Source organism: Emys orbicularis, chromosome 7, assembly GCF_028017835.1.
Source record: "Emys orbicularis isolate rEmyOrb1 chromosome 7, rEmyOrb1.hap1, whole genome shotgun sequence".
Classification (NCBI taxonomy): domain Eukaryota; kingdom Metazoa; phylum Chordata; order Testudines; family Emydidae; genus Emys; species Emys orbicularis.
This window is the reverse complement of record NC_088689.1, coordinates 33,250,766-33,278,235: the sequence shown is the minus strand read 5'-3', so window position 1 is coordinate 33,278,235 and position 27,470 is coordinate 33,250,766. Positions and strand designations below refer to the sequence as shown.

The window sequence follows — 27,470 nt, the reverse complement described above, 5'->3', positions numbered from 1 at the left end:
TGTCTTCACTAAAAAGGTAAACGGTGACAAGATATTCAAACACAATTAACTACAATAACAAGGGGGAAACAATGCAAGCCAAAATAGGGAAAGAACAGGTTAAATAATATTTAGATAAATTGCATGTACTCAAGTCAGCAGATCCTGATGAAATTCATCCTAGGGTACTTGAGGAACTAGCTTAAGCAATCTTGGAACCATGAGTAATTATTTTCAAGAAGTCATAGAGGATGGGTTATGTCCCAGAAGACTGGAGAACGGCAAATATAGTACTAAGCTTTGAAAAGGGAAACAAAGAGGACTTGGAGACTTATAACTAAGGTTGCGAGTTTGTCTTGGAGGTCAAAGAAAGTCATGGATTCCGTGACTTTCTGGGACCTCTGCGACTTCTGCAGCAGCCAATGCGGCTGGTCCCGGGGCCGCCTGAGCAGCTCAGGCAGCCCCTAGGCCAGCCGCACTGATCGCTGCTGCAAGAGTTTGGGTGTTGGAGGGGGCTCAAGGATGGAGCGTGGGAGGGGGTGGGGCTCTGGGCAGCGCTTACCTCGGGGAGGCTCCCCAGAAGCGGCGACATCCCTTGGCTTCTAGGCGGAGGGACCAGGGGGCTCTGCGTGCTGCCTCTGCTTGCAGGCACTGCCCCTGCAGTTCCCATTTGCCGCATTTCCTGGCCAATGGGAGCTATGGAGCCAGCGCTCGGGGTGAAGGCAGCATGCAGAGCTGCTTAGCCACATCTTCACCTAGGAGCTGAGGGATGTCGCCACTTCCGGGGAGGCGTGGAGCCGGGTATGGAGCCTGCCAGTCCCTCCAACCTCTGGTGGCCCCTGTAGCTCCTGGCTGCTGCGGGAGGCAGGAGAACCCTCACACCTGCCGGCTGCCGTGGGCGCCAGGGGAACCCCTGAGGTCATGGGACGCAATGGTGGGGATCCCCTGAGCTCGAGGCCACCAGGGGTGATGGGAGAACCCCCGTACTCCCGTGAGGTGGGGGCCCCAGAGTTGCTGGCCTGGCGGGGGAACCCCCGAGCTCCCGGCCCACTGGGGGTGGCAGGGGAACCCCCGAGCTTCTAGCCCTTACAGGCAGTGGTGGACCCCTGATGCTGCACGTGGGAGGGTACCCCACAGCCCCTACCTGCTGCAGGCAGCTCCTAGCCCCTGCACAGCTGCCCCACTGCAGGTGGCTCCTAGCCCCTGCGCAGCTGCCCCACTGCAGGTGGCTCCTAGCCCCTGCGCAGCTGCCCCACTGCAGGTGGTGTCGGGACCCACAGAGCCCCATTTTGTCATGGATATTTTTAGTAAAAGTCACGGACAGGTCATGGCTTCCGTTAATTTTTCTTTTTGCCCATGACCTGTCCGTGACTTTTACTAAAAATATCTGTGACAAAATATTAGTCTTACTTATAACCCAGTCAGCCTAACTTTGATACACGGAAAGGTATACTGGAACAAATTATTAAATAATCAATTTGTAAGCACCTAGAAGATACTAGGGTTAGACGGAATAGCCAGCATAGATTTGTCAAGAAGAAATCATGCCAAAGCAACGTAATTTCCTTCTTTGACAAGGTTACTGGCCTATTAGATAGGAAGAAAACAATAGAAATGTTATATCTTGATTTCAGTAAGGTTTTTGGCACAGTCCAACATGATATTCTCAGAAGCAAACTAGGGAAATGTGGTCTAGATGAAATTACCATAAAGTAGGTGTGAGGGGTTCGATCACAGAGACCCCCTTGTGACTGTCACCTGATATGCGGAGACTACCTCTGATCCCGTTTTCCCTGCCAGCTTGGGACTCCAGAACCCTGTCTTGTTGAGCCAGACACACTAATCTGCTGCAACACAGACCCAGGGTCTGAACCATGTCTCCATAGCTGCAGACTTAACTGAAAACGGCTTAGCAAGTGCTCCTGTCTCTAGCACCCAAACACCCAGCTCCCAATGGAATCCAAATCCCAAATAAATCCATTTTACTCTGTATAAAGCTTATACAGGGTAAACTCATAAGTTGTCCACCCTCTATAACACTGATAGAGAGAGATGCACAACTGTTTGCTACCCCAGGTATTAATTACTTACTCTGGGTCAATTAATAAATAAGTGATTTTATTAAGTATAACAAGAAGGATTTAAGTGGTTCCAAGTAATAACAGACAGAACAAAGTAAGTTATCAAGCAAAATGAAACAAAACACACAAGTCTAAGCCTAATACATTAAGAAACTGATTATAGATAAAATCTCACCCTCAGAGATGTTCCAATAAGCTTCTTTCACAGACTAGACTCCTTTCTAGTCTGGGCCCAATCCTTTCCCCTGGTACAGTCCTTGTTCCAGCTCAGGTGATAGGTAGAGGATTTCTCATGACTGCAGCACCTTTGTTCTGTTCCACCCCCTCACATAGCTTTGGGACAAGATGGGAATCTTTTGTCTCTCTGAGTCCCCACCCCTCCTTATAAATGGAAATGCACCAGGTTTAAGATGGATTCCAGTACCAGGTGACATGGTTACATGTCCTGGGAGACTCCAAGCCTTCATTCTTCCTGGCCTGACTCACAGGAAGGCTTGCAAGTAATCAGAGCTATTTACAACCAATTGTCCTAATTGATGGGAGCCATCAAGATTCCAAACCACCATTAATGGCCCACACTTTGCATAATTACAATAGGACCTCAGAGTTATATTTCATATTTCTAGTTTCAGATACAAGAATGATACATTTTTACAAACTGGATGACCACTCAATAGATTATAAGCTTTGTAATGATACCTTACAAGAGATCTTTTGCATGAAGCATATTCCAGTTACATTATATTTACACTCATTAGCATATTTTCATAAAATCATATGGAGTGCAACGTCACAGTAGGTGCAAATTGTTTGAAAGACCATACTCAAAGAGCAGTTATCAATGGTTCTCTGCCAGATTGGGAGGTTTTATCTAGTGGGGTGCTACAGCAGTCAGTCCTGAGTCTTGTACTAGTCAATATTTTCATTAATGACTTGGACAACTGAATGGAAAGTATATTTAAAATTTTTTGGATAACACCAAGTGGGGAGGGGTTGCAAGCACTTTGGAGGACAGGATTAAAATTCAAAAAGACCTTGACAAATTAGAAAATTGGTCTGAATTCAGCAAGATGAAATTCAGTAAATACAACAAAAAGTACTTCACTTAGGAAGGACAAATCAAATGCACAACTACAAAATGGAGAATAACTGGCTAGGCAGTAGTACTGCTGGAAATGATCTGAGGGCTACAGTGGATCAAAAACTGAATAGGAGTCAACAGTGTAATGCAGCTGCAAAAAAGACTAATATCATTCTGGGATTTATTAACAGGAGTGTTGTATGTACGCTATCAGAGGTAATTGTCCTGCTCTACTTGGCACTGGTGAGGTCTCAGCTGGAGTACTAATAATTGATTGCTCTCCATTCCACTGAAGATTGGACACAAAGTAATTGGCTTAAACTGCAGAAAGAGAGATTTAAGTTACATTCTAAGGAAAAACTTCCTAACTGTATGGATAATTAAGTTCTGGACTAGGTTTCCAAGGGAGGCTGTGGAATTTCCATCACTGGAGGTTTTTAAGAACACACTGGACAAACATCTGTCAGGAACGGTCTACTTGGTCCTGGCTCAGAGCAGCGAGCTAAACTTGATGACTTTTTGAGGTCCCTTCCAGGCCTACATTTCTACGATTCTATAATTCGCTTTGACTTGCAGAAGTCTCTCTGTTTGGATTCCAGCTCCATAAATGGGCAGGAGATTGCAGAGAATGGCAATAGCCATACTCTGCCAGAAACTCCCCTCAAAACTTCCACAGTGCAACAGCTCGCATGACAAAGCATGTAGTTCAATGCTACTCTTGTGCATTAGTTGTAAAGTTGTAAAATTAATTACAGACTCTCACAAAGCCAAATTCTGTTCCTTTTGAAAAATGACTAGGAGAAAAATTATTTACATGAACAAGTTATCTAAGTAACCTTTGAAAAATTTGCCCATATGACAGCCCTACTTAGGTACCCACTCAAGTTTCACAAAGAATATTACGCAAAATCCCTGTGTAAAAGACCACTGAATAAGTTTAGACCATGTCTTCTCTAGAAGTAATAGTAACACACACATACACACACAAACGTTCCAAACTTTCCTTGCTTCTATTATTACAATTTCCCCCCACTGCTTAATGACATTTTGGGAAGGAGATATGTACAGAAGTCCTATAACAGGACTGATCATACAGAAGACAGATTTGAACTAAAATAAAGCAATTTTTCACTTCTTTGATTCTTCACATTGAAACTGGAATTTGTGAGCATGCGTGGGCACGTACACAGATTATTCACTGAATTTAATTGAAAATGGCTAGTGCGCAAATGTTTGCAACATCCTTCAGCGTCCTCACTCCCAAATATTCTATACAAATTAACAAGAAATTCAATTTTAAAAATTCCTTCTTTTTTCTTGGAGGAATGTGGAAGGTCAGAGAGCAGCTATTTTGCGCTCAGTAGTCCCACAGAAAAAATAAATTAAGAAAGGGGGAAGAGCTACTGTAGCAGCATCAGGTCTAAACCCCTTCCAGAAGCAGATCTACTTCTTAAATTTGAAAAGAAAGAAAAAGAATCTGTATTAAAATCTTTACATTCCAATTCATATGAAATCAGGTATACAGAAATCCAATAGTTTCAGACTGGAACTGAGCCTTAAACTGTGCAACCCGCAATATTCCTCTAATTAATTAAAAAAAAACTTCTGAAGCACTTAAAATAATTACAAAAGAACTGAAAATCCATGTTTAGGCTTAGATATTTATACAAGTAGAACACCACAACATTCACAATTTGGATGTGAGAAAACACATTGATGTCTCATTTATTCTGTAATTATTAAAATTTAGAACGCATTTTTATATATGCAACTGTTTCCACAGAAAATAGTGTACAAACATTAGAGAATCTGTAGTTCATGTAATCCAATAATTTATTAATAAAAATTTGCATTAACAAAAAGTGTTCACACCTCCCTTCATTTTATAAAAAAAGCTCGTATAATGATACCAAATTAGACTACTGAAGTCAATGGAAGATACTTCTACGTATCCGAGGGCTGAGTTGAGCTTTGTAACTTTAAAATTCTTTTTGTTAACTTAAAGTATTCTTCTCAACTTTTATTTATACTTCTAAAATAACTGAAACTTTCATAGTCAGAGTTAGAGATCTGGAATCAAATTCTGCTGTTTGTATACTGCACATCTCAGATCCTTGCACAATTTCTGTAATCTAACACAGCTCTGTCATGTAATTAATGTGAATATTGCTTTTATTATTCAAGTAGTGGTATCGTGTACTTTATATCTGTGCAATGGAAGATGGGTGCCTCCTGAGTTGTGCAGAAAAAATCAACTAAAGGAGTGGGCAATAAAAGCAACATACTTTCTGTTCTTGAAAGCAAGCAAGCTGAAAAAAACCAATGTGGAATTTAAAATTGAATCATGGCATATTCTCAGAATCCCTTAATCGCAAGCCCAGGAATACTTTACATTTTTATTAGTAAATCCTATTATGTTGCTATTAATGCAGACATGACTCAAATCAGGGCTTTTATGTTGTACACTGTAAATCGTTAAAGTGAAAATGTAGCTACTGATAGCAACTATAATTTTCCTATTGCAATGGCATATCATCTCCTTGAATGGTGCATGTTTGATATATTCTTTAACTAACAGTCAATTTTGGGGAGCATAATCATTATCATATAAAATATACCCCTGATTCCTGTTTCAAAGAATCTTATTAAATGTGTTTAAATTACAAAAGTACCAGTATTTTCACTTTTAATAATGTAGGAGAAGACTTACTCCACAATTTTATATGAAATTAGTAACATTATGCACTCAGGTACTTTACATAGGAAAAGGGAAAATTATTGACAACACTATTGCAGCTACAAAGAACAAATTTGCAGCAAATCATATGTATAATTTCAAAAGATCGAAACCTGGCCACGTATAAGAACCAAATTAAGAAATTAATTTGCACACTCCAAAAATTTTGCTAAATCATGACATCTTATCTGTATTATTTATGAAGTACAGTAGAACCTCAGAGCTACCAATACCAGAGTTACGAACTGACCAGTCAACCACACATTTGGAATCAGAAGTACACAATCAGGCAGCACCAGAGACCAAAAAAAAAAAAGCAAATATAATACCGTACTGTGCTAAACATAAACTACTAAAAAAATAAAGAGAAAGTTTTTAACAAAGAATTGACAAGGTAAGGAAACTTTTTCTTTGCTTGTTTCATTTACATTAAGATATTTAAAAGCAGTATTTTTCTTCTGCATAGTAAAGTTTCAAAGCTGTATTGAGTCTCTGTTCACTTGTAAACTTTTGAAAGAACAACCATAACGTTTTGTTCAGAGTTACGAACAACTTCCATTCCTAAGGTGTTCATAAGTCTGAGGTTGTACTGTATAAGACACAACCACCTGTTTAGTTTTCTTCAAAAGTTGATTGGAGCAAATATAAATATTTCAGCTGTTTTATGTAATCTTAGCATTATAAAGTAAGAAATAAAAGCATGTCGCACAAATATATTTCACCATCAACCTAAATTAGTTGCAATGAGAAGAAAATCAACGCAAATTATACCTACAGACCCCAGAAAGTTTTCTATTCCTTTTCATTTCAAACATAAATTAAACTACAAAATACATATTTACAAGTCTGAGAGGCCTTTGCATTTAACATTGTTTAAATTGTGTCTCTGCTTTATTTTCCACTTAGCAACAGTGTAAGTGTCCTCAAAGCCGTGTTATTAAATAGCAGACATTGATGAGTTGACTAGATTAAAAAGCAACTCATTACTTCTATCGCTACAAAACTTGTCTTGCTTTATAAAGACATTAAGTCCTTCTTTTACAGCCAATAAAAATGTAAATCTTACCAGCTAAAGTATCTTTTATTGAATCTTAGTTTCTTTCTAAAATGCCAGAAGAACAGGTACTTCAATACCACAAAAAGATAGCACACAGCACTTGTCCACACTAACTGTCAGGCAGCAGCTGCTCCATTTAAAGCTACAAACTGTGGCAAAATGCATAACTGACATGCTTCTTGTAAGCCATGAAGAAGACATGCATTTGGCTCGCTTGCTGAAAGGTCAGGTTACCCACCTCCTCAGATAAAAGTTGAAATACTGGGACTCAAATGAGCCTTTGATTTCGATAACACAATTATAAACAAAATCGGTTTTAATCATGTTAGATTTTTGTATTTATGTGTCTTATATAGGAAATAAGTTTGTTTACCCACAGCACTGTGCACAAATGAAATTTATTTTTATCAGTGCTGTTTAAGTAGGCAAAAGGTAATTGTTACAGGGCCCACCCTGGCATAGAGCCCTCAAGCTGCAAAGAACGGCAATACACGCAAGTCCTGTCTCAGCTACTCCTTCTTCAGTCCCCATAGCTGACTGGAGTTACCCATTTTTTTTTTTTTTGCCACATATCAGAGCAGCAGCCATCTCACCCACCCAGAAAAGAAATAATGTCCCTCTTAGTTTCTGAACATCACCTGATTAATATAAGTGCATAATTCACAGGTCCCTCAAAGTGAAACAGTTCACAAAACCCAAAGTAAAACTAGTTAAAAAGGTGTTCATTAGTTCTGTTGTCCCTATCCCAGGCTCCCCCCGCCTCCACCTCACCTACCTAACAGGCAACAATCCTTGTTCCATACCACCTGTGCCCCTATTCCAAGGCCTCTATCATGTTGGTCATTCTCCAAGCACCTTACAAGTCTTCTGCTACATCCCTTCCCTCAAGACTTCTGTGAGGAGGCACCCCACTGTTCCATTCCCCATGCCTCCTTTGCCTGAGTCCTATCCCTCATATTCCTCCAGAATCACCCTCATCTCTTGGGTTCGGACTGCTCCTGGCTGAGCAAGATCTTCCCCTTTACTCAGAGCCTTCTGCTAGGTAGGGGTCTGCAGCTCTGGTCAGTCTTGTCCCACCAACTCTCTTCTGTTCTTTCTCTGTGCCAGCTCTTTCCCCCACGCCCCAGCAGCTCCCAACTTGTGCTTTTTGCGGGTGTGTGTGTGTGAAACTCTCATACAGCTCACTCCAGGGAACTCTCATCAGCTCCCTGCTTCTCTTTCCCACCTCTGCTTCCTCTGTGTCTTAACCTGCCTGGGTTTTCACACTTAATGCCTTCTATCAGGCAGCTGATTAGTCACAAGTGGAATTGAACCCGTTCTCCCTTAAAAGGGACCAGTCATCCTGTAAAAATAATAAACTAAATTAGTTTTGCTTTAGGAAATTTTATTCTAAGCACTACAAAACCTGTAGGTTAGGTTTTTTTTTTTTAAATTACAAGACTTCCTGCCTAAAACACCTAGTATGTACCCCATCCCAGTTTTACCAATAAAGTGATATGGCATCAACTTAGATATTGGGACAAATAGCTAGAGAGAAAGCTAGGATCCAAGGCAGTTATTTGTATAGCTTGGAAAAGTGGGGGGGGAAACCTTTCTGAATCTTTCAGCAAGCCTGATTCACTGTAAAAAAAAAAAAACCAAAAAAAAAACCCCACTAATTGAGGGGCTTATAAAGAGATAGCCATCTCTTGGACTGCATCTAAATTAACAAATTACACATATATCATAATTCTCCATTGGTGGGGCCAGATTAACTTTTGTGGGCCCGGCGCCAAACATATTTGTGGGACCCCCTTGGGGCAAGGTGCAGGGGAGCGGGATGGCCAGTCTCCAGAGTGAAGGGCGGCCTGGGGGCAATGAGGCACAGCACAGCGGGAGCAGCCCTGCTCTGCGCAGCCCAGCAGGAGGGCACTGTTTACAAACCTGCAGCTGCCAGATGCACACTGGCCTGCCCAGCCCTGTACTGCCAGCATGCCCCTTCCCCTTGAGGGCAGGCCTGCACCACACCGCCCCCCTGCCCAGTGCCCCATCCTTATGCCCAGTGCCCCCTTGCCCAGAGACCTCCACCACAGATCTCTATGCCCAGCCCCCACCCCTCCCAGAGATCTCCCCCGCTGGCCTCCCACCACACCGCTCGCCCAGCACCCCCCACCAATAGACCTCCCCACTGCCCACCACCTTCCTCACAGACCCACCATCACAGCTGCACAGCACCCCATATTTCTGAAGGGATTCTGCACCTAAAAATTCTGTGCACAATATTTTAAAATTCTGCAAATTTTATTTGTCAATAAATAAATGTGGAGGCTCCAACATGGTAGTGGGGAGCACAAACCACTGGTTGCATGGAGGTGGGAGATTACCCTGCAGCCTCCCCCCACCCCACCCCACCCTGGGGCAGGGACTAGGCAGTGAGGCTGCACCCGACCCTGACACAGTGCAAGGGCCAGGTCTGCCCCAGAAACACCCTGGGGCCCTGCCCCCCTGTGCCAGGTGCACCAAGTGTGGGTGAGCAGGCTCAGCCCGGCAGCAGGATCCAAGTGCAGAGGGATTTAGGGGGGGGAGGGTCCAGGTGGGGGTAAGAGAGTTCTCTGTGAGGCAGTCTGGGTGGGGGTGGCTCAGTGGGAGATCTGGATGCACGGGAGCTCATTGTGGGGTTCCAGGTGCAGGCGCAATGGGACTCTGCAGGGGATCCAGGTGAAGGTGTTTGGGGCTCATCAGGGTGGTACAGATGCAGGGGAGGTGGGGCTTGTCAGGGTGAGGGTTCGATGGGCCTGCTTAACGGGGAGCCCCAGCTTCTGCCAAGGGGATGCCACATGCTGGTCTCCAGCTTCCCCCCGCCTCTGCTTCCCCCGTCCCCTTCTCTTCCTCATCCCATGCCCCTTCTCCACCACTCCATCTCCTCCCCATTCCACCCCCTTCCTTCCCCACTGCCTCTTTCCCCCTGCCCCGCTTCCCCTATGCCCTTCGCTTCCCCATCCCATGCCCCTTCCCCACTGCTCCATCTCCTCCCCTTCCTTCCCCCCTACCTCTTTCCTCCCACCCCCGCTTCCCCTGCCCCCTTCTCTCCCCCATCCCATGCCCCTTCTCCACCGCTCCATCTCCTTCCCAGGCTTGAGAGGCAGGGGGGAAACTGCCCCCCAGCACGAGCCGGCAGAGCAGAGTAGGTTGGGGCCGGGTCGCTCCACTTCCTGCCATCCGGTGAGTGCAGGGCAGGCCCGACACCTGCTGCAGTCCCCCAGGATGCGTAGCTCAGGGGAGGAGGGTTGGGGCGGAAGGCACGGAGTGGGGGCGGGGCTGGGGTGGAGCAGGGGTCGGGGCAGCTTTCCTGGCCGGCTCCGCGGCCAGGGGATCAGGCTGGCTGGGGCCCCTTCTGACTCTGGGCCCGGCACCATCCCGGTCATGTCCATTGGTCATAGCTATAATGGCATTTTTATCTCTGTTTCATCTTACCCTAACCTGAGCTTTGTCTACACTCCAACTTTTTCCATTGCTACAGGCAGCAGAACTACACAAATGGAAAATCAGGTATATAAAGTTAGCTAGGGTAAAGAAGACTTAAGGAAGGAAAGCTACCATGAGAAACCTCTCTCAATTTCCCCTGGAAGCTCAAGAAAACTACTTGGTTAGTCCTGGAACTCAAATACTACACGTAAGCGTGATTTGGTTATATGCTGCATACACTTTTTGTTTGAAAAAAAAATTGACTTTTTTGGTATGGAACTGGAAATAAAGCCTGGCAATAACAACACTATGTTTTGTTTTCTTAGACCTGAAACATGTAAATCTGGTGTTGTTTCAATGCTACAATTGCCAGCTATTAAATTTATATCCCTGAGGAATTAATATTAAATACTATAATGCAAGATTAATTATGGAGATAGAGAGATAAAATTATGTTAATGAAAAATTGACAAAAATATGAATTTTTGTTCATTATTTCTCTATCAATAGAAAATATAAAATAGACCATCATAGAAAACATTTTGAGTGATCACAGGACAATTGGTAAAACAACATTAGATATATTTTGAAACCAAATGTCTGTTTGAAAGGCTAAAGAAAATTCAGAATTTCTTTTGTTTTAATAAGAAAACTGTATAGGATATCTTAGAATTTAACCAAAAGCACATATTAGTATCCCACATATTTTATCTGATGATAAATAAAATTGCATTTTACTGTAAATGTAGTGTTGATTTCTTTCTCATTTGTTTGCTGGAAACAAAACTTCAAGGGAATCTTTAGTGATGACTCAATGTCTTGAGGTCCTTGGGGTTTTTTTTTGCTTCTGACTGACAAGCTAACATAAACATACCAAGCAAGTTCCATTCTACACTATAAATGTTCCCATGGATATTACTTTTACAAGGCTCATGCAAATGAGTTTTTAGGCTTTTAAAATAATAAACAATTTAAACACACTCTAAAGGATTAAATAGATGCACTAAAAATTCCATTTTTCAGACTAATTAAACTTCATAAAATGTACAAACTTTCATTTTAAAATTAACTTCAGCATTTGCACACACTATAGATCTCTTAGCCATGGTCCATACACTCATACTCAGCAAATCCTTTATTTCACAGCTAACAACAGTAAATCTTAATATGGCCAGATTCATGTCCTGGGTTAAGCTGGTGGAAACAAAGGCTACAGACCCACCAACAGAAAATGTGCCTGAAGCAGCAGCGGACTCAGCTACAAAAATATAGCACCTGCTCTGCCTGAGCCTTAGCAACACCCTGTGCAGGCTGAAAAATGGCACCCAGGAGACATGCTAATTCATCTCTCCTGACCAGCCACCACTGGGAGAGGCTCCTATAGAACCCCAGCTGTAATTTCTCCCAGCAGAGGTCCTGTGAAATGGTGGCAAAGGTGATACTGCCACTGACCTTTCCTGGGGGTTAATTATCCCACTCTGACACAGCTTTCTCTGTAAATATAGGGGTGAAACAAAAGCCCCTACACACCTAACTCATATTGATTTCAATGGATATTAGGCACTTAGGTGCTTTGAAAATCGCATTAAGTACCTAACTGCATCTTTAGACACCTAAATTCCTCTAAATATCTGGCCCAGTCACAAACAGTATGTGTCACCATCTTGTCCATACGGAAATGTAAAACTGCAAGGCAGCAAAATAAAATCTACAATAAGCCTCCTCAAATTTTCACATTACGTGCACTCATGAAAAAGAAAACCCTGAGAAACAAGTAGTATGTAGTGAACAAATACTACATCCATCAATTTACTAAGGACTAATTATGAATGACATTAAAATATTATTTGGGGTTTATTAAAAAATTGGTCAAGTAAGAGAATCGGCCATAAAGAGGTGGTAAAAACGTCAGGAAAAATAACGTACTTCTATCCACACTTAAGCAAAGTTGATTGTGATAATTAACCCACAAGTCCTCAGAGTTTTAATTTCTTAACTCTTGTCAAACCTGAATCGGTGAAATGGTTGCATTGTAAGCCTGAAATTCCTGCTGTTTACATCTGAATGGTTGTTAAATTTAAACTGGGTCAATGTTAAATTACTAATCTGGTATTTTCTGGTCAACTATGGGAATTCTCTTACCCTTTGGGAACCTCTCTCCTTAACAATAATGTTCCATAAGATTCCAGGCTGCCAGAGTTGCGTCACTGAGTCTGTGTGTGAATAAAATATCAGACCTAGGGCCATTTTCACTAATTTAGACAAAACATCAGACTCCTTTGAGTTATAAAGGAGTTAATATCAGTTACTGGAATCACAGCTGACACAAAATGTTCCCACCAGAGACACCTGAGTCATGGGTCTTGCTACCCTTTTTATATTTGGCTCAATTTATTTTTCAAATTGTAAAATACTATACACATGTACAGAGATAGCAAGCCTTAAGGTAAAACTTTGACCAATGGCTTGCTGAATCACAGTGGGGAAAACAGAGCAGCTGAAACAACCAAAATATTTGACATTTCCAGATTCTTAAATTATTAAAAAGTATTTCTGTATTCTTCAGTTATTTTATGGATTTAGTCAATGATTAAATGAGTCAGGAATTAAATTCCCTGTCTCATGTATCTGGAGTTGCAGCAGGTGCTTGGCTTAGCATATTAGTAAAGTAGTATCACTGTATTACTGACAGAGTGATATGCACCTGTAGAAAAAGGAAAAAATAAAACAGATAAAGCATAATTTGTATGCTTAATTGTATTTTCCTGAACAACAAATAACAAGTGTCCATAACAAGCAGGCTGTTAGTCACCAGTTGTACCACTATAGTTAACGAGTTGCACTTTTCACTGGAAATCATATTTTAGGATTCAGTCTCTATTAGGAATTATAAATTGTTTTAATAATTGATTAAAAGGTAACATACGTGTACAAATTGTAAAAATTAAACTTTTCATCATCTTGAAGAAAGAGCTCTGGCATGGGTAAATAATTTGTTCCATATGGGGTAAATGTATCCCATGTTATAGTTAAAAAGAAGCTTGCAAGTATTTATCCCACTTGAGTAGGTAGTTTAATAACTTCTGTAGTTTTGTAATGTAAGGGCTTGTCTACAGGTTGTGTCAACTACAGGTTAAACTCTCCCTGCCACGGTACAGGTAAGATGGAGTGAGTTGCTATATTCCTTGAAGTTTCGTCCTTTTCACTGCTTACCACTTCTAGATGGGAAGGTTAATATTCGGTTGGACAGAAAAGTCATTCCTTGCAAATGCATGTTAAATGTAACACCTAAAATATAAGAAAGTGGCCATTGCTGTGACCACTAGGACAGAAGTAAAACAGGATTTATATCATGGCGGTAAATGAAATGTTCCTGGTGGTCACCAAAAATGTAGGTCAGGGAAGAGTACCACAAGGAACCATGGCAACAAAGGGGCAGGACTACGAGCAAGAATTCCAACATGCTCTCCCTCCCAGCAGCCAGGAACTCTTCCTGGTCTCTTCTACGTTACCACTCAAAATCCAGTAGATAAAGCCAACTCTCTCGTGATAGATGCTTGTTTAATAATGACATTTTACCAGTAGTACATTTACGTCTCCACTGTATCTATAAACAAAGTCCTTATAAGCAGGGGCGGCTCTAGCTTTTTTGCTACCCCAAGCACGGCAGGCAGGCTGCCTTCGGCGGCATCCCTGCGGGAGGTCCCCGGTCCTGCGGATTCAGCGGCATGCCTGCGGGAGGTCCGCCGGTCCCACGGCTTCGGCGTACCCGCCGCCGAATCCGCGGGACCGGCGGACCTCCCGCAGTCATGCTGCCGAAAGCTGCCTAACTGCCGCCATCGCAGGGACCGGCAGCCCCCCACGGCTTGCCGCCCCACTTGGAGCACTGGTGCCTGGAGCCGCCGCTGTTTATAAGTAGTATAAAACTAGTAACCTTCTTGTTTATGGTCAATATTTTGAGAATTAAACAAACATGCATCCCTCCATCAAAGTCAGTTTTGATCCATTCAACTTTTAAATGGTGATTTTAGAATAAGATACATGCTTAAATTGCAGCAAGGGTGGTTTAGGTTGGACGTTAGGAAAAACTTCCTAATTATCAGGGTAGTTAAGCACAGGAATAAATTGCCTAGGAAGGCAGAATCTCCATCACTGGAGATTGTGGAATCTCCATCACTGGAGATTTTTAAGAGAAGGTTAGACAAACACCTGTAAGCGATAGTCTAGATAATACTTAGTCCTGCCATGAATGCAGGGGACTAGAGTAGAAGACCTCTCGAGGTCTCATCTAGTCATATGATTCTAAAATACTCCTGCTCTCATGAATATTATAGAAGAAACTTAGAATTACCTAGGCAATCCATATTCTCCCATCAAAGAATGAATAGTATCAGTTTATGCTTAAGAAAGCATTTGTATATGTGATGAAGTGGAGAAACTGCTCTCTGGCATGGAAGGGGCTAAAGAGAGCCTTTGGATCCAGTTAGTCCCCTGACTCGTCATAGCTGCAGCCAATGCCTGGCCTGGAGGGGGAGAAAAACGAGAAACTGACTCAGTTCAGGGCTGACTGTCAAAGAGGCAGGAGATAGCTGCCTCCCTACCAGAGGGGAAGGATCACTAGCCTGCCAGTGAAAGCAGTCACCAGGAAATAAGTACCATCTCCCTGGCTAAAGGAGATTGTGGAGGAGACTTAGGAGCACCTGGCCTAAGAGATAACTCGGTATCTGTAGCACAGAGATCTTGTTGGGTTCCAACCCTGCCAAACTTACGGCTGCCCCACCCAGAAAGAACCTGGGACCACAGCAGGAAACCACCCAAGGTGCACAAGGGGGCACTGCAAGAGACAAGCCATCACAGCAACTTGGATTATAGGGGCTATGCCCCAAACTGAAGGGACAGCAGTAGGAAGGAGCACAGGACAGTGGACGTAGACTCCCCACACGAGATCCATAATTCAGGGGTTGATTCACACAGGCCATGGACTAGGACCGGCTGGAGTGGGAGGGACCAGGTTCCACTACCCCAAAGACTCAGGCACCTCGAACAGGGAAGCAAGAGACCGGAAGTCACGCATTCCAACCAATAGGCCACCCGGCTCTCCCTGGCCCGTTACAATACAGTACCTACATAAAATCGCTAAAGTATTTTTCAATTAAATGTACTAATATATACATGTTTAAAATTAAGGTCCTAAAAATTTTAATCACCACAACATGTTTTAAACATGGATGACAGAATTTTTCCCATGTTATATATAAACATTTTGACAAAAGACCTGCTAACTTTCAGTAACAAACAAGTTTCTGGTTCATTTGACAGAGACGGAAATGTATCTTGAGCATATATCCAAAACTGTGACAACTTTTTAAAAGGATCTTTAACTCATATCTCATTAACTGCTATTCTATTATATACGAATATTTGTCAACATACAGTACTATCAATACAGTGCCATACAATATATCCTTCCCTACCACCTTTTATACAGCATATCCTAAAGCACTTCACAATCCCTAAAGACAACTCAAAAGTTAACTCCCTGTTGAACTAGATAAAGCAAACAAAATGAATGTTTTGCTAAACAAATGAATGAACTGCTCCATAACAATTAACTACTCCCTTCAATCTTTGCCCTATATAATGCTGTTTTGATCAATACCTGCAGTTATCAAGATTTAGATAGCTACTACAGAACAAAAATGTTTAAACTTAAATGTATTTTTTATTACTGCAAACTAGTAACTAAATGATTCTAGGTTTCCATATTTACATGTATACAACACAGGTAACTACTTTTCAAGAAACTTTCAAATAAATGTATATAATTCTCTGTTTTTGTGAACATTTTCTAGTCCTATTTATGGCACTGCTACTGTTGTACTATCATTACACTTACACTCTCCAGCTCTTCCTCTTATCCCATTCCAATCCATTCACTAATCAATGCTTTAGTTTCCTTCTTTTGCACTCAGCTTCATGCCTTCTTACATGAGACTGCTTATATCTGGGGCTTCCTTTCTGTCTCTATCCCATTATAACTTCTCCCTTTTCTCCTACAAGTTCCTCCTCAAAACAGACTTCTTCAAGGAAGGTTTATAAGCACTCTTCTTTTATTATAATAATAATAAATGAAACTCTCAAGATTTGTGCATAGTCACCTAAACTGCAAGTTCTTATTGCTGACACTCCACACTTATTGCTGACACTCCACACACTGTTTACCATCTATTCCTAATCCCCCCCCCATTTTAGGGCTTTAATTTATAATCTGATTTGCATGAGCAGACAATTGTACTCATGCATAGTCTCATTAACTTTAATGGGACTTCATGCAGGCTCAAGGATCCAATCACACCGATCAGATTGCAGAAGTGAGGCCTTGAATTGTAAACTCTTCTGAGCAGGAATTGTACCATTATTTGTCTGTAAAGAGAAGAAGGATGATCTTCTGATTAAGGAATTGGATTGGGTCTCAAGAGATCTTGATTCTGTTCCCAGTTCTGTCACGGACTCTCCTGTGGGACTCTGGGCAAGTAACAATTTCTATTCCTTCAATCCCCCAATTGAGAAAAACACTTCCCTTTCTTATAGGTGTACACTAATGTATCTGAGGTGCTCAGATACAACAGAGATGAGGGCACAGAAAAAACAGTAAATAATGGCCATATACACTTATAGCATAATACCGTGTAAAATAATAACGAAAACAAAAATTATTAGATCTAGTATAGACTTGTCTAAAATAATGAGACCATTCAATTCATAAAAAAGGAGCTCTTATCTAAATATCTGACATTACAGTACGAAGAAACATTTGTCTTCTTGACAACTATGGCATAAACTTTAATTATTGGGATGGTGACTGGCACATTTCTAAATAGAAACAAATATTGATGTTTCTTTTGTAATATGGAATATTTCAGTTTATAAGCATTTTTGCCTTCTCACCAAACTGACACAGATAGCCACTTCTTCACAGACTGAATTGAACAGGAAAGCCTCTGCAAGCGTACAGTACTTTCGCCTATCTCCGCCAGTTCCACATAGGGGAATATAAAGTACACCTCTACCCCGATATAACGCTGTCCTCGGGAGCCAAAAAATCTTACTGCGTTATATGTGAAACCACGTTATATCGAACTTGCTTTGATCCGCTGGAGTGCACAGCCCCTGCCCCCCCCCCCCCCCCCCCCCCCCGGAGCACTGCTTTACCGCATTATATCCAAATTCATGTTATATCGGGTCAGAGGTGTATAGTACACAGTGCAGTATTCTATAATACAAAGATTTTCTGTACTTAATATTGTTGTGTAAAGTTTCAAAACAACAAAATTTTCCTTTATTACCTTTCAGCATCATTCTTCCAGTTGACCCTCCAAAGATGTTTAGAAGACCACTTCTTGCTCCCAGTGATGTAGTTGCTTCTAGCAGAGCACCAGTGATAAAGTTAGAGAGTGACGTCCTTTGTAAAGTGGCACGGTATTCAGAGCAAGCACTTTCTACACATGGTTTTACAAAAGAGACATTTTTGCATCTGCGATCTGCATTTAGCGTCGGAAGCTCTCTCAGAGGATGGAGACAATATTCAAAAGTATCTTCCGCCGCCTCTTCCTCCTTCACTGCATTGTAGATCTGTGAAGAATATAAAAGCATGAAGTGTTAGTTCAATTGCTGAGGACAATAAATTGGACCTCCCAAAATTTATGATTTCAATGGCAGTAAAAACAGTTTCATTAAGAGGGTTTTTTTTTTTATGGTTTAGGGATTTTTTTTAATCAATAAGAACAATCTTTCAAAATGTTCTGGTGTCATGCTCATTACCTACATCCAGCATACAGGGCCGGCTACCGGTCCCTCGGTACCTCTCAGCGGGAAGGACCTGCGGGAAGGACCTGCCGCTGAATTGCCGCTGAAGAATGAAGTGGCGGCGGTAGAGTCGCGGCAGAAGTGCCACAGATCTCGGTCGCGGCCTTTTTTTTTTTTGGGCTGCTTGGGGTGGCAAAAACCCTGGAGCCGGCCCTGCCAGCATATGCCTAGATTCTCTGCCTAATATTGGTTTAGTTCTCTTTTTCCAATACTCATGCTCAGACACTAAGTTAATTCTATGGCTTAGCAACCAAGTAATTTTTGTTTACTTTAAAAGAGCCTAATGACCAAAGCAAAAAGCTTCCAAAAATCTTTTTCTTGTAATATACAAGTAAACACTTGATTTTTCACATTCTTATATGGCTAAATTGCCGATTAATATTAATAATCTGTTTTAAAGATTTACTTTTTGAAATTAAATAATGTGAATTAGCGAACCAAAAGTTAATGTAGCAAAAGGTCATCTAAATAGTTATCAGTATGCATACTGAGATAGCTTACAAAGGCCTGTTCCGAAAATAGACAGTAGTGCAAGCAATTTACACCTTTGGAGTTAAATCATTGTTCTCACTTCACTCAATAAATCTACTCTACCTGAAATAATTACTTCTGAATTTAACATTTAAGTAGTTTTAAAACCGACAAGTTAATCTTACTAATGCTGTAGATTAAGGAAGGAATTTTACTAGGTGAGAGACTGACTGCATTTGCTTTGCTTTTTAAAATTATTTTATTAGCTCTTGGGTTTCCTTTCTCTTCACCCTCACAGCAAAGTTCACTGCTACAGTATTTCCAGAGATGGTGACATGAAAGCAAAGAGAACACATTATAAAGAAAGGGGAAATCTAGATACAGAGCAGCAGAAGATAGGCTACTCAGGATGAACTGTGAGGGAAAGTATCAACAAAATGTACAAACACAAACGTTTTCCCATAAATACGGCATCCAAGGTTGTACTAATGTTACTAGAATATTTTTTATAAATGCAATGGATTTTTCCTCATACACTATGTATGACAATGAGACAAATTCTGCTGCATTCTGAAATCAGAATGGAAGTGCATTTGAAGGGAGATTTTCAAAGTTACAGATGGTAGTTACAGCAAAGAGTCCTGTGGCACGTTATAGACTAACAGACATATTGGAGCATGAGCTTTTGTGGGTGAATACCCACTTCGTCGGATGCATGTAGTGGAAATTTCCAGAGGCATCCGACGAAGTGGGTATTCAGCCACGAAAGCTCATGCTCCAATACGTCTGTTAGTCTATAAGGTGCCATAGGACTCTTTGCTGCTTTTACAGATCCAGACTAACACAGCTACCCCTCCGATAGATGGTAGTTATGCACCTAACTTCAATGAAAGTCCATGGGAGCGGTAAGCACTTAGCTGTCATTGTATCTTCCTCCTACAAATGACTTGATCTCCATAATACTCTTAGCACTAATTGAACAGATGAGAGAGTCCTGAGCCCAGACCACCTTGTAAAGGTGCATAGGTACTGTGATATCTGGACTCAGACCATTAGTTCAGCCCTTCAATAACTTTGTACTGTGATTCCATCAGATCTTGCTAGCTAATCAGTATAAGGCTGGTTCATTGCTTAGACACGAGACTACCAAAAAAACCCTAGGTGGTCGAGAGTGGTGCTAGTGATTCAGGCACTTTTCTTTAACCAATGCCCTGGAGATACCATCTTCCGGATAAGATGCAAAACTAAGACACTTTGTTCCATTAAAGATCCCTTTTATATTCGACCTGGGAGTGTTAGCCATGGTGTTGTGGCCAAAGTCCAACTTATATATTGTGACAAAGTTCCTTCTCTATCTTGGTGGGTCCTGCGCTTATTGGCGGATTTTCTTGCCTCAGAGATTCATCATGTGGGTTGGGGAAAGCCCAGAGACCTTCCCCTCTGGTAGAACCCACAGTCCAGGTCAATTGGGAGGTTTGGGGGGAACCCGGTCCCGCCCTCTGCTCCGGGTTCCAGCCCAGGGCCCTGTGGACTGCAGCTGTCTAGAGTGCCTCCTGGAACAGCTGCACAACAGCTACAATCCCCTGGGCTACTTCCCCATGGCCTCCTCCCAACACCTTCTTTATCCTCACCACAGGACCTTCTTCTTGGTGTCTGTTAATGCTTATACTCCTCAGTCCTCCAGCAGCACACCCTCTCACTCTCAGCTCCTTACACCCACACCACAAGCTGAAGTGAGCTCCTTTTTAAACCCAGGTGCTCTGATTAGCCTGCCTTAATTGATTCTAGCAGCTTCTTGATTGGCTGCAGGTGTTCTAATCAGCCTGTCTGCCTTAATTGTTTCCAGAAAGTTCCTGATTCTTCTGGAACCTTCCCTGTTACCCTACCCAGAGAAAAGAGACCTACTTAATCTGGGGCTAATATATCTGCCTTCTATCACTCTCCTGTAGCCATCTGGCCTGACCCTGTCACAATATGTATTTCTTTTTACTATAAAATTTCCCATCCAGGGGCAAATGTACAATCTTTATAAAAGCAATATAAAATAGGGTCCAAGGTCCCAAAATAAGGACTCTCCCAAACCACCACAGCTCAGACTATAAAGTTGGACCAACCAATTACTCATTACCCCTCCTAAAACATATAAAACAGATGAGTCTTGCAGCACAACCTGAAGGTTAACAAATCCAGACTCTGGAACACCAACAGAAGCAAATTCCAGTGTCAAGTATCCCTCACTGAAAACACTCTACATTCAGTCCCATCACAATTAAACAGAGCAATGTTAGTTCAGTCAAGTTGTCCTTGTTCTCCAACACCAGCTTTTATTTTGATCAGACTGGAGGCAGTCTTCTCAGTTCAAGGACCTCGTCCCTGGATCTTCCTCACCAAATTCCTCTATCTGCAAGTTTTGGTGTAAGGCTATCAGTTCATGCTTGTCCACTTTGCCTTCCTTATTCACAAGCACTTCCTATTTAGGGTTGTTGTTTTTTTAAAATTCATTGACTTTGTTATCATTAACAAAATGGCTGCTTCTCTCAGATATATTGGGCTGAATTCTATTTGTTCTTGTAACTTTCATATATATAATTAATTATGATATATAAATATAAATTCGTAAAGCACTTTGTAATTTTCAAGTGAAAGGTGCTATAGACATGCACAGTAATGTAATGGTAGCACAAACAGTACTACTTGCTTAACTGTTTTTTTCTAGGTTTGCTTTTGGTCAAGTGCCCTTCCCCCGCCCCTCAGTAGTGTGTTTTACTCCCAATGCCTCCTCACGCATATTTAAAATTAGAATTTAACTTAGAATTTTTCTGTAATTTCATCTATAAATGTGTGCATTAGGCTTCAATTTACTTCACTGGCAAACCCCACTCCATTTTGCCATTTCTATATTATATCAATGGGAGATAAACAGCAACCATTAGTGGTTTACTTTCATTTATTTTACCATATGGCAATATGAACACAGTTTTACTACAGTACAACTAGACTAGACCTATAGTTAAAGGCATGGTTGTAACATGCTTAAAACTCTAAACATAATTTGAACAGATGCATAAAAAGATATGAATTAATGTGGTGATATTTTTGATACCTTGTACCAATTCTGCAGTCTTCATTCAGGCAAAACACTCATTGAAAGCAACTGATGTTTTGTTTGAGCTAGTGCGGCAGAATTTGGCCCCCAATTAATACATTGGAGTTCATTTTGAGCCATAATATTTGGGACTCAAATATAATGCAATGTTTATTAAAATAAATATTTTAATCTTAAATTTAGTATTTGTTTATTACCAGTACAACAACTTTGTGGAAACAATTTCAGTTCTATTTAGTCTATGATATAATAATAGTAAATTATGTAATTGATAATTTAATATCACATTTAGTAATGCAATTCAATTACTCCCGGACAGAAAACTCTCAGACTTGTTAATACAGAATATAAACCACAAATGATCTCCATGGATTTAATCTTTTCCAAGGTGAGTCACTTCTGAAGCTCTTAATTTTATTAGAAATACAGCATCTGTGACTCATAACCCAATATTGAGGCAACCTGACTGACCTCTAAGGGCTCTTCCTTTCTAAAATTAGAAAACAATGAATGAGGTCTTTAGGCATTTGATGTCAACAGGATGAATCAAACTTAGCCTATTACTAGATAACAAATATAGATTTCTTAACTCCAGTGAGAATTTGATTGTGGCATTAATGTAATAGTATACTGAAATAAAGGCATGAGACCATGTCACTTTTCCATAATTAATATTATTTTTCATCTTGTTTCTTAACTTTTTCTAACATTCTATGTAAAGCATTAAGGTTTTAATTGTGGCACTTTATTTTATTTTTTTAGAATACAACTGTTTTCTGAATTCTACACAATCATAGAATCAGAAGATTAAGGTTAGAAGAGACCTCAGGAGGTCATCTAGTCCCACCCCCTTCTCAAAGCAGGAGGTTGGACTATATAGGCATGAAACCAGTTAGTTAGTTCAAGAAAAGCAAGAATGAACTCTAAGCAAGAACACAGTCCTAATTTTTACCAAGGAAGAAAAGGTGCTCTCAGAGGAGGTACTTCCGCCAGTAAACTACTGCAGGGAAAACGGGGTAATTGTACGCCACACATTTCAAAATGGTGTAACAAGAAATGCTGAACACTGAGCCCATGGAGACATCTCTCTCTCTCCATGCTGTTCAGGAAAAAAGGGAGTTCCTCCCCCACTGTATTCTACACCATACCATATAGGCCTATACATATTACTTTTTAAAAAAACCTTATGAAAAGAATGTTAAGGTTGCAAAGTCAAGCTCACAAAAGTTAGGAAATGCCAGAATTAATGTTGCCCATGCCACCTCAATCCAGCCCCCTTTATATTATATATATATATATATATATGCATTATGAGACAGTCTTTAATTACATGATCAAATACTATTTTTTCCACAGGACCTCTGCCTCATTTAGCACACAGGATGGAGTGTGCTCACTGAATGGTTACTGTAGATATGTAATTATTTCAATCCTCATAATTTGATGTTGGCCCCATGCATTATTTACTGCATATCATCCAAGCCCTGCACTGAAAACAGAACTATTACTTTCCTCAAGGTTTTTCTATAGTGATCTCATATATCTTAGCTCTTTAAAAACATTAATGAATTTATCTTCAAAACATCCCTGCGAGGTGAAGTAGTCGTATTATCCTCATTTTACACCTGGGGAACTGAGATACAGATTGAACCTAAACTTGTCAATACTAGCAACAAATTTTGAATACCTAATTTGAGAAACCATGGGTTTTCGGAGTACATAGCATTGTATAGCACTTTATATGCTTATTGCACAGCTCTTATTATCCTCAGTTGTCGCTGTGAGTGCTTAGAGCTTCTGGAAAGCACAATCTAGGTGTCTCAAGTTAGGTATACAGAAAATGAGGAACACACTGTGGCCAGCTGTGAAAATGGTGGTTTATGTGTGTGACATTGCACTCCATATGCTTTATGGAAATATGTTTATGAATATGATGTAACTGGAATATGCTTTATGCAAAAGGTCTCTTGTAAGGTATCATTACAAAGCTTACAATCTACTGAGTGTGTTCATCCTATTTGTATGCATGTATCATTCTTGTATCTGAAGTTAGAAATATGAAGTATAACTCATTAATGGTGGTTTAGAATCTTGATGGCTCCCACTGACTAGGACAACTGGTTGTAGATGGTTTATTTACCTGCAAGCCTTCCTGTGTACATGTGGGCCAGCCTGTGGGTAATGAAGAATGAGGTCTCACAGGACACGTGACCATGTTACATGATACTGGAATCCATCTTAAATCTGATACTTTTCCATTTAGAAGAAGGGATAGGGACCCAGGGAGACAAAAGATTCCCGCCTTGTGCCAAAGCTATAAAAGGAGAACAAAGGGGGCCAGTCATGAGAAAGCCCCTGCTTAACACCTAAGATGTCTACTGGAACTAACAAGGACTGTACCAGAGGAAAGGATTGGGCCCAGACTAGGAAGGAGTCTAGTCTGTGAAAGAAGCTTATTGGAACATCTCTGAGGGTGAGATTTGACCTGTAATCAATTTCTTAATGTATTAGGCTTAGACTTGCATGTTTTTGCTTTATTTTGCTTGGTGACCTACTTTGTTTTGTCTGTTATTACTTAAAGCCACTTAAATCCTATTTTTTATATGTAATAAAATCACTTTTGTTTATTAATTAACCCAGAGTAAGTGATTAATACCTGGGGGAGCAAACAGCTGTGCATCTCTCTCTATCAGTGTTATAGAGGGCGGACAATTTATGAGTTTACCCTATATAAGCTTTATACCGAGTAAAATGGATTGATTTGGGGTTTGGATCCCATTGGGAACTGGGTGTCTGGATGTTGGAGATAGATGACCTGCTGAGCAGTTTTTGGTTAAAGTCTGCAGCTTTGGGGGTGTGGACCAGACCTGGGTCTGTGTTGCAGCAGGCTAGCGTGCCTGGCTCAACAAGGCAGGGTTCTGGAGACCCAAGCTGGCAGGGAAAACTGGCTCAGAGGTAATTTCAGCACATCAGGTGACTGGGGGAGGGGGGGAATCTCTGACTGAACCCGTCACAATGCGTTTTGCCCAAAATCACAAAGAAATCCTGTGGCAGAAGCAGGCATAGAATCCAATTTTCCAGGGTGAAATTCAACTGCCTAAACAATGAGACCACCCTTTCTTTTCCTGCAGTTCCTACCTCACTCACCACACACTTTCTAGCTTCTCTAACAAATGAAGCAGGGGTCCTAAAGAGAAGTCTTCTTCACTACCCAACTCTGATTTATCCTCAAACCAGGTCCAGCCTGTGCACTGAATAAGGCAGGGATCCTGTGGAAAAAATAGTGTAATCATGTAATTAAAGACTGCCCATAATTCATACGCACAAGGAGGCCAAATAAAGATTGCACAGGGTACCTTAATTCTGGTGTTTCCTACTTCAGAGTGTTTGACTTTGCAACCTTGATATTTCTTTAATGTAGTCTTTTTAAAAAATGTTATTTCCCAAGTTTTTAAAAAAGTTAACAATTGAAAAGAAAAAATTCACCATGTTGAACCAAACTGGCCCCCTCCCCGGGTCATCATCGGCCTCATATCTAAAGATCCCCAACACAGTCCTCTCCAGTGGCGTAGCCAGGTGGAGGAAAGAGGGGGAGCGGGGGGAAAAAAAGGCACCACCTGCTGCGGCACTTTTACTGACTGGGCAGCACTCCGGGTCTTCGGCGGCACCTCGTCGGCGCGACCTTCACTCACTCTGCAGGTCTTCGGCAGCATTTCGGCGATGACGCTTCAGTGCCGCCGAAGACACCCGAAGCGAGTGAAGGTCCCGAAGCGAGTAAAGGTCCCGCTGCCGAAGTGCCGCGGAAGACCCGGAGGTGAGTAAAATTAAAAAGGCGCCACTTGTGCTCGGTGGGGAAGCGGCCGCTCTCCCGCTCCCCCCCCCCCAGCTATGCTACTGTCCTCTACCACTTGAGCTAAGAGCAGATGGTAGCAGAAGACGAGTCATCTTCTCTGTGCACTTGCCACTAGAAAAGGATGGAGAGTCACGCTTTGGAAGTGGGTTTCACAGTTATTTTCTAGACAGCCACGGACTGTTGAGACTCAGGAAAAACGAAGGGTTCTGTAGGAGAGTGTGCTCTCTCAGACGCATGCACTTTTTTCCCAACATGGACAAAACAATATATTTCCCCTAATTTTGTTCTCAGAAATAGCTAAACTTCTTTAGCTAAAATATTAAAAGAACAAAACAAACCAACAAGAAACTTGAGGCTCATACCCATCCTGGAAAATTTCTGGCCAAGTGTTAAGTATGCCAAAGTTATAAGCAACCAAAACCATGATCTTACAATGGAGAGCACCATACAACTGTAACTATAGGTGTCACTAACTGCAATGCCTATAATAATATGCTCAATTCCCAATGGTATAGGTGTTGCATGGGCAATTACTTTGTGAATATACACCATAAGTTCACAGATAGGTAAAATTAGACAGGGTCACATTTAAAATCTATTTTAATTGATGGTTTAAGCAAAAAGTGTTACTAGCGTTTACTAATTATAAATTATATAACCTTTACTCTCAGAGCAAACATATCAGTAGATACTGAAACCTCTCCAAAGTATAGGCAGTGTTTCTCAAGACTTGGCTCTGAAGATACAACATGTTCTTCTCTCAGTAAATCAAGAACCATTCATATGTAACACATATATACCATTTAAAATTAAGAGAAATTAATAGTAAAAATTCTAGATCCTACACTAGGTCTAGGATTTTGTTACGATTAGTTAATTACATTCAGACAGGTACAAAATCAGAAAGGCTGAGGCACGAAATAAGTTACATTTAGCAAGAGACATAAAAGGTAACAAGAGGTTCTATAAATAAATTAGGAGCAAGAGAAAATGGAAGGAAACTGCAGGTTCACTACATAACGGTGAAGGAGAGCTAATAACAGATGATGTAAAGAAGCTGATGTGTTTAATGCCTATTTTGCTTCTGTCTTCACTAAAAAGGATAATGGTGACAAGATACCTAACACAATTAATACTAGCAATAAGAGGGAAGGAACTCAAGCCAAAATAGAGGAAGAACGGGTTAAAAATATTCAGATAAGTTAAATGTAAATTGACCCTAAGGTACTTGAGAAACTAGCTTGAAGTAATTTTGGAACTGTTAGCATTTATCTTCGAGAACTCACAGAGAACAGAGAACAGGTGTGGTCCCAGAAGACTGGAGAAGGTAAACATAGTGCCAATCTTTAAAAGGTGAATTATATTCCATTCAGCCTAACTTGAATACCTGGAAAGTTACCTGGAACAAATTATTAAACAATCAATTTCTAAGCACCTAGAGCAGTGATTCTCAACCTATTTACCATTGTGGGATGCATATGCAGCTCGCCGTGTGTTATAGCTGCACCACACAATATATATACTACCTGTATGGGTCGGAGGATGTCACATGGGCTGCAGCTGCATGCTGATTGGGCTGCAAGTGGCCTGCGGACTGAGAACCACTGACCTAGATGATAATAGGGTTATATTAGCCAGCATGGATTTGTCAAGAAGAAATTGTGCCAAACAAACCTAATTTCCTTCTTTGACATAGTTACTAGCCTAAAGGATGGGGGAAAACTGTAGACACGATATATCTTGATTTTAGTAAGGCTTTTACTTAGCAAGTCCCACAACACATTATCACAAGCAA

General features: G+C 41.2%; 1 protein-coding gene across 1 annotated transcript in view; it reads right to left on the bottom strand.

Annotated features, from left to right (window-relative positions):
* PLCE1 (phospholipase C epsilon 1) overlaps positions 1 to 27,470 on the bottom strand; it is a 288,279-nt gene that overhangs the window by 151,783 nt on the left and 109,026 nt on the right. The window contains exon 2 of the mRNA XM_065407590.1: positions 17,726 to 18,011. Within this exon, the coding sequence (XP_065263662.1) occupies positions 17,726 to 18,011 (286 nt within the window). The remainder of the gene's footprint in view (positions 1 to 17,725; positions 18,012 to 27,470) is intronic.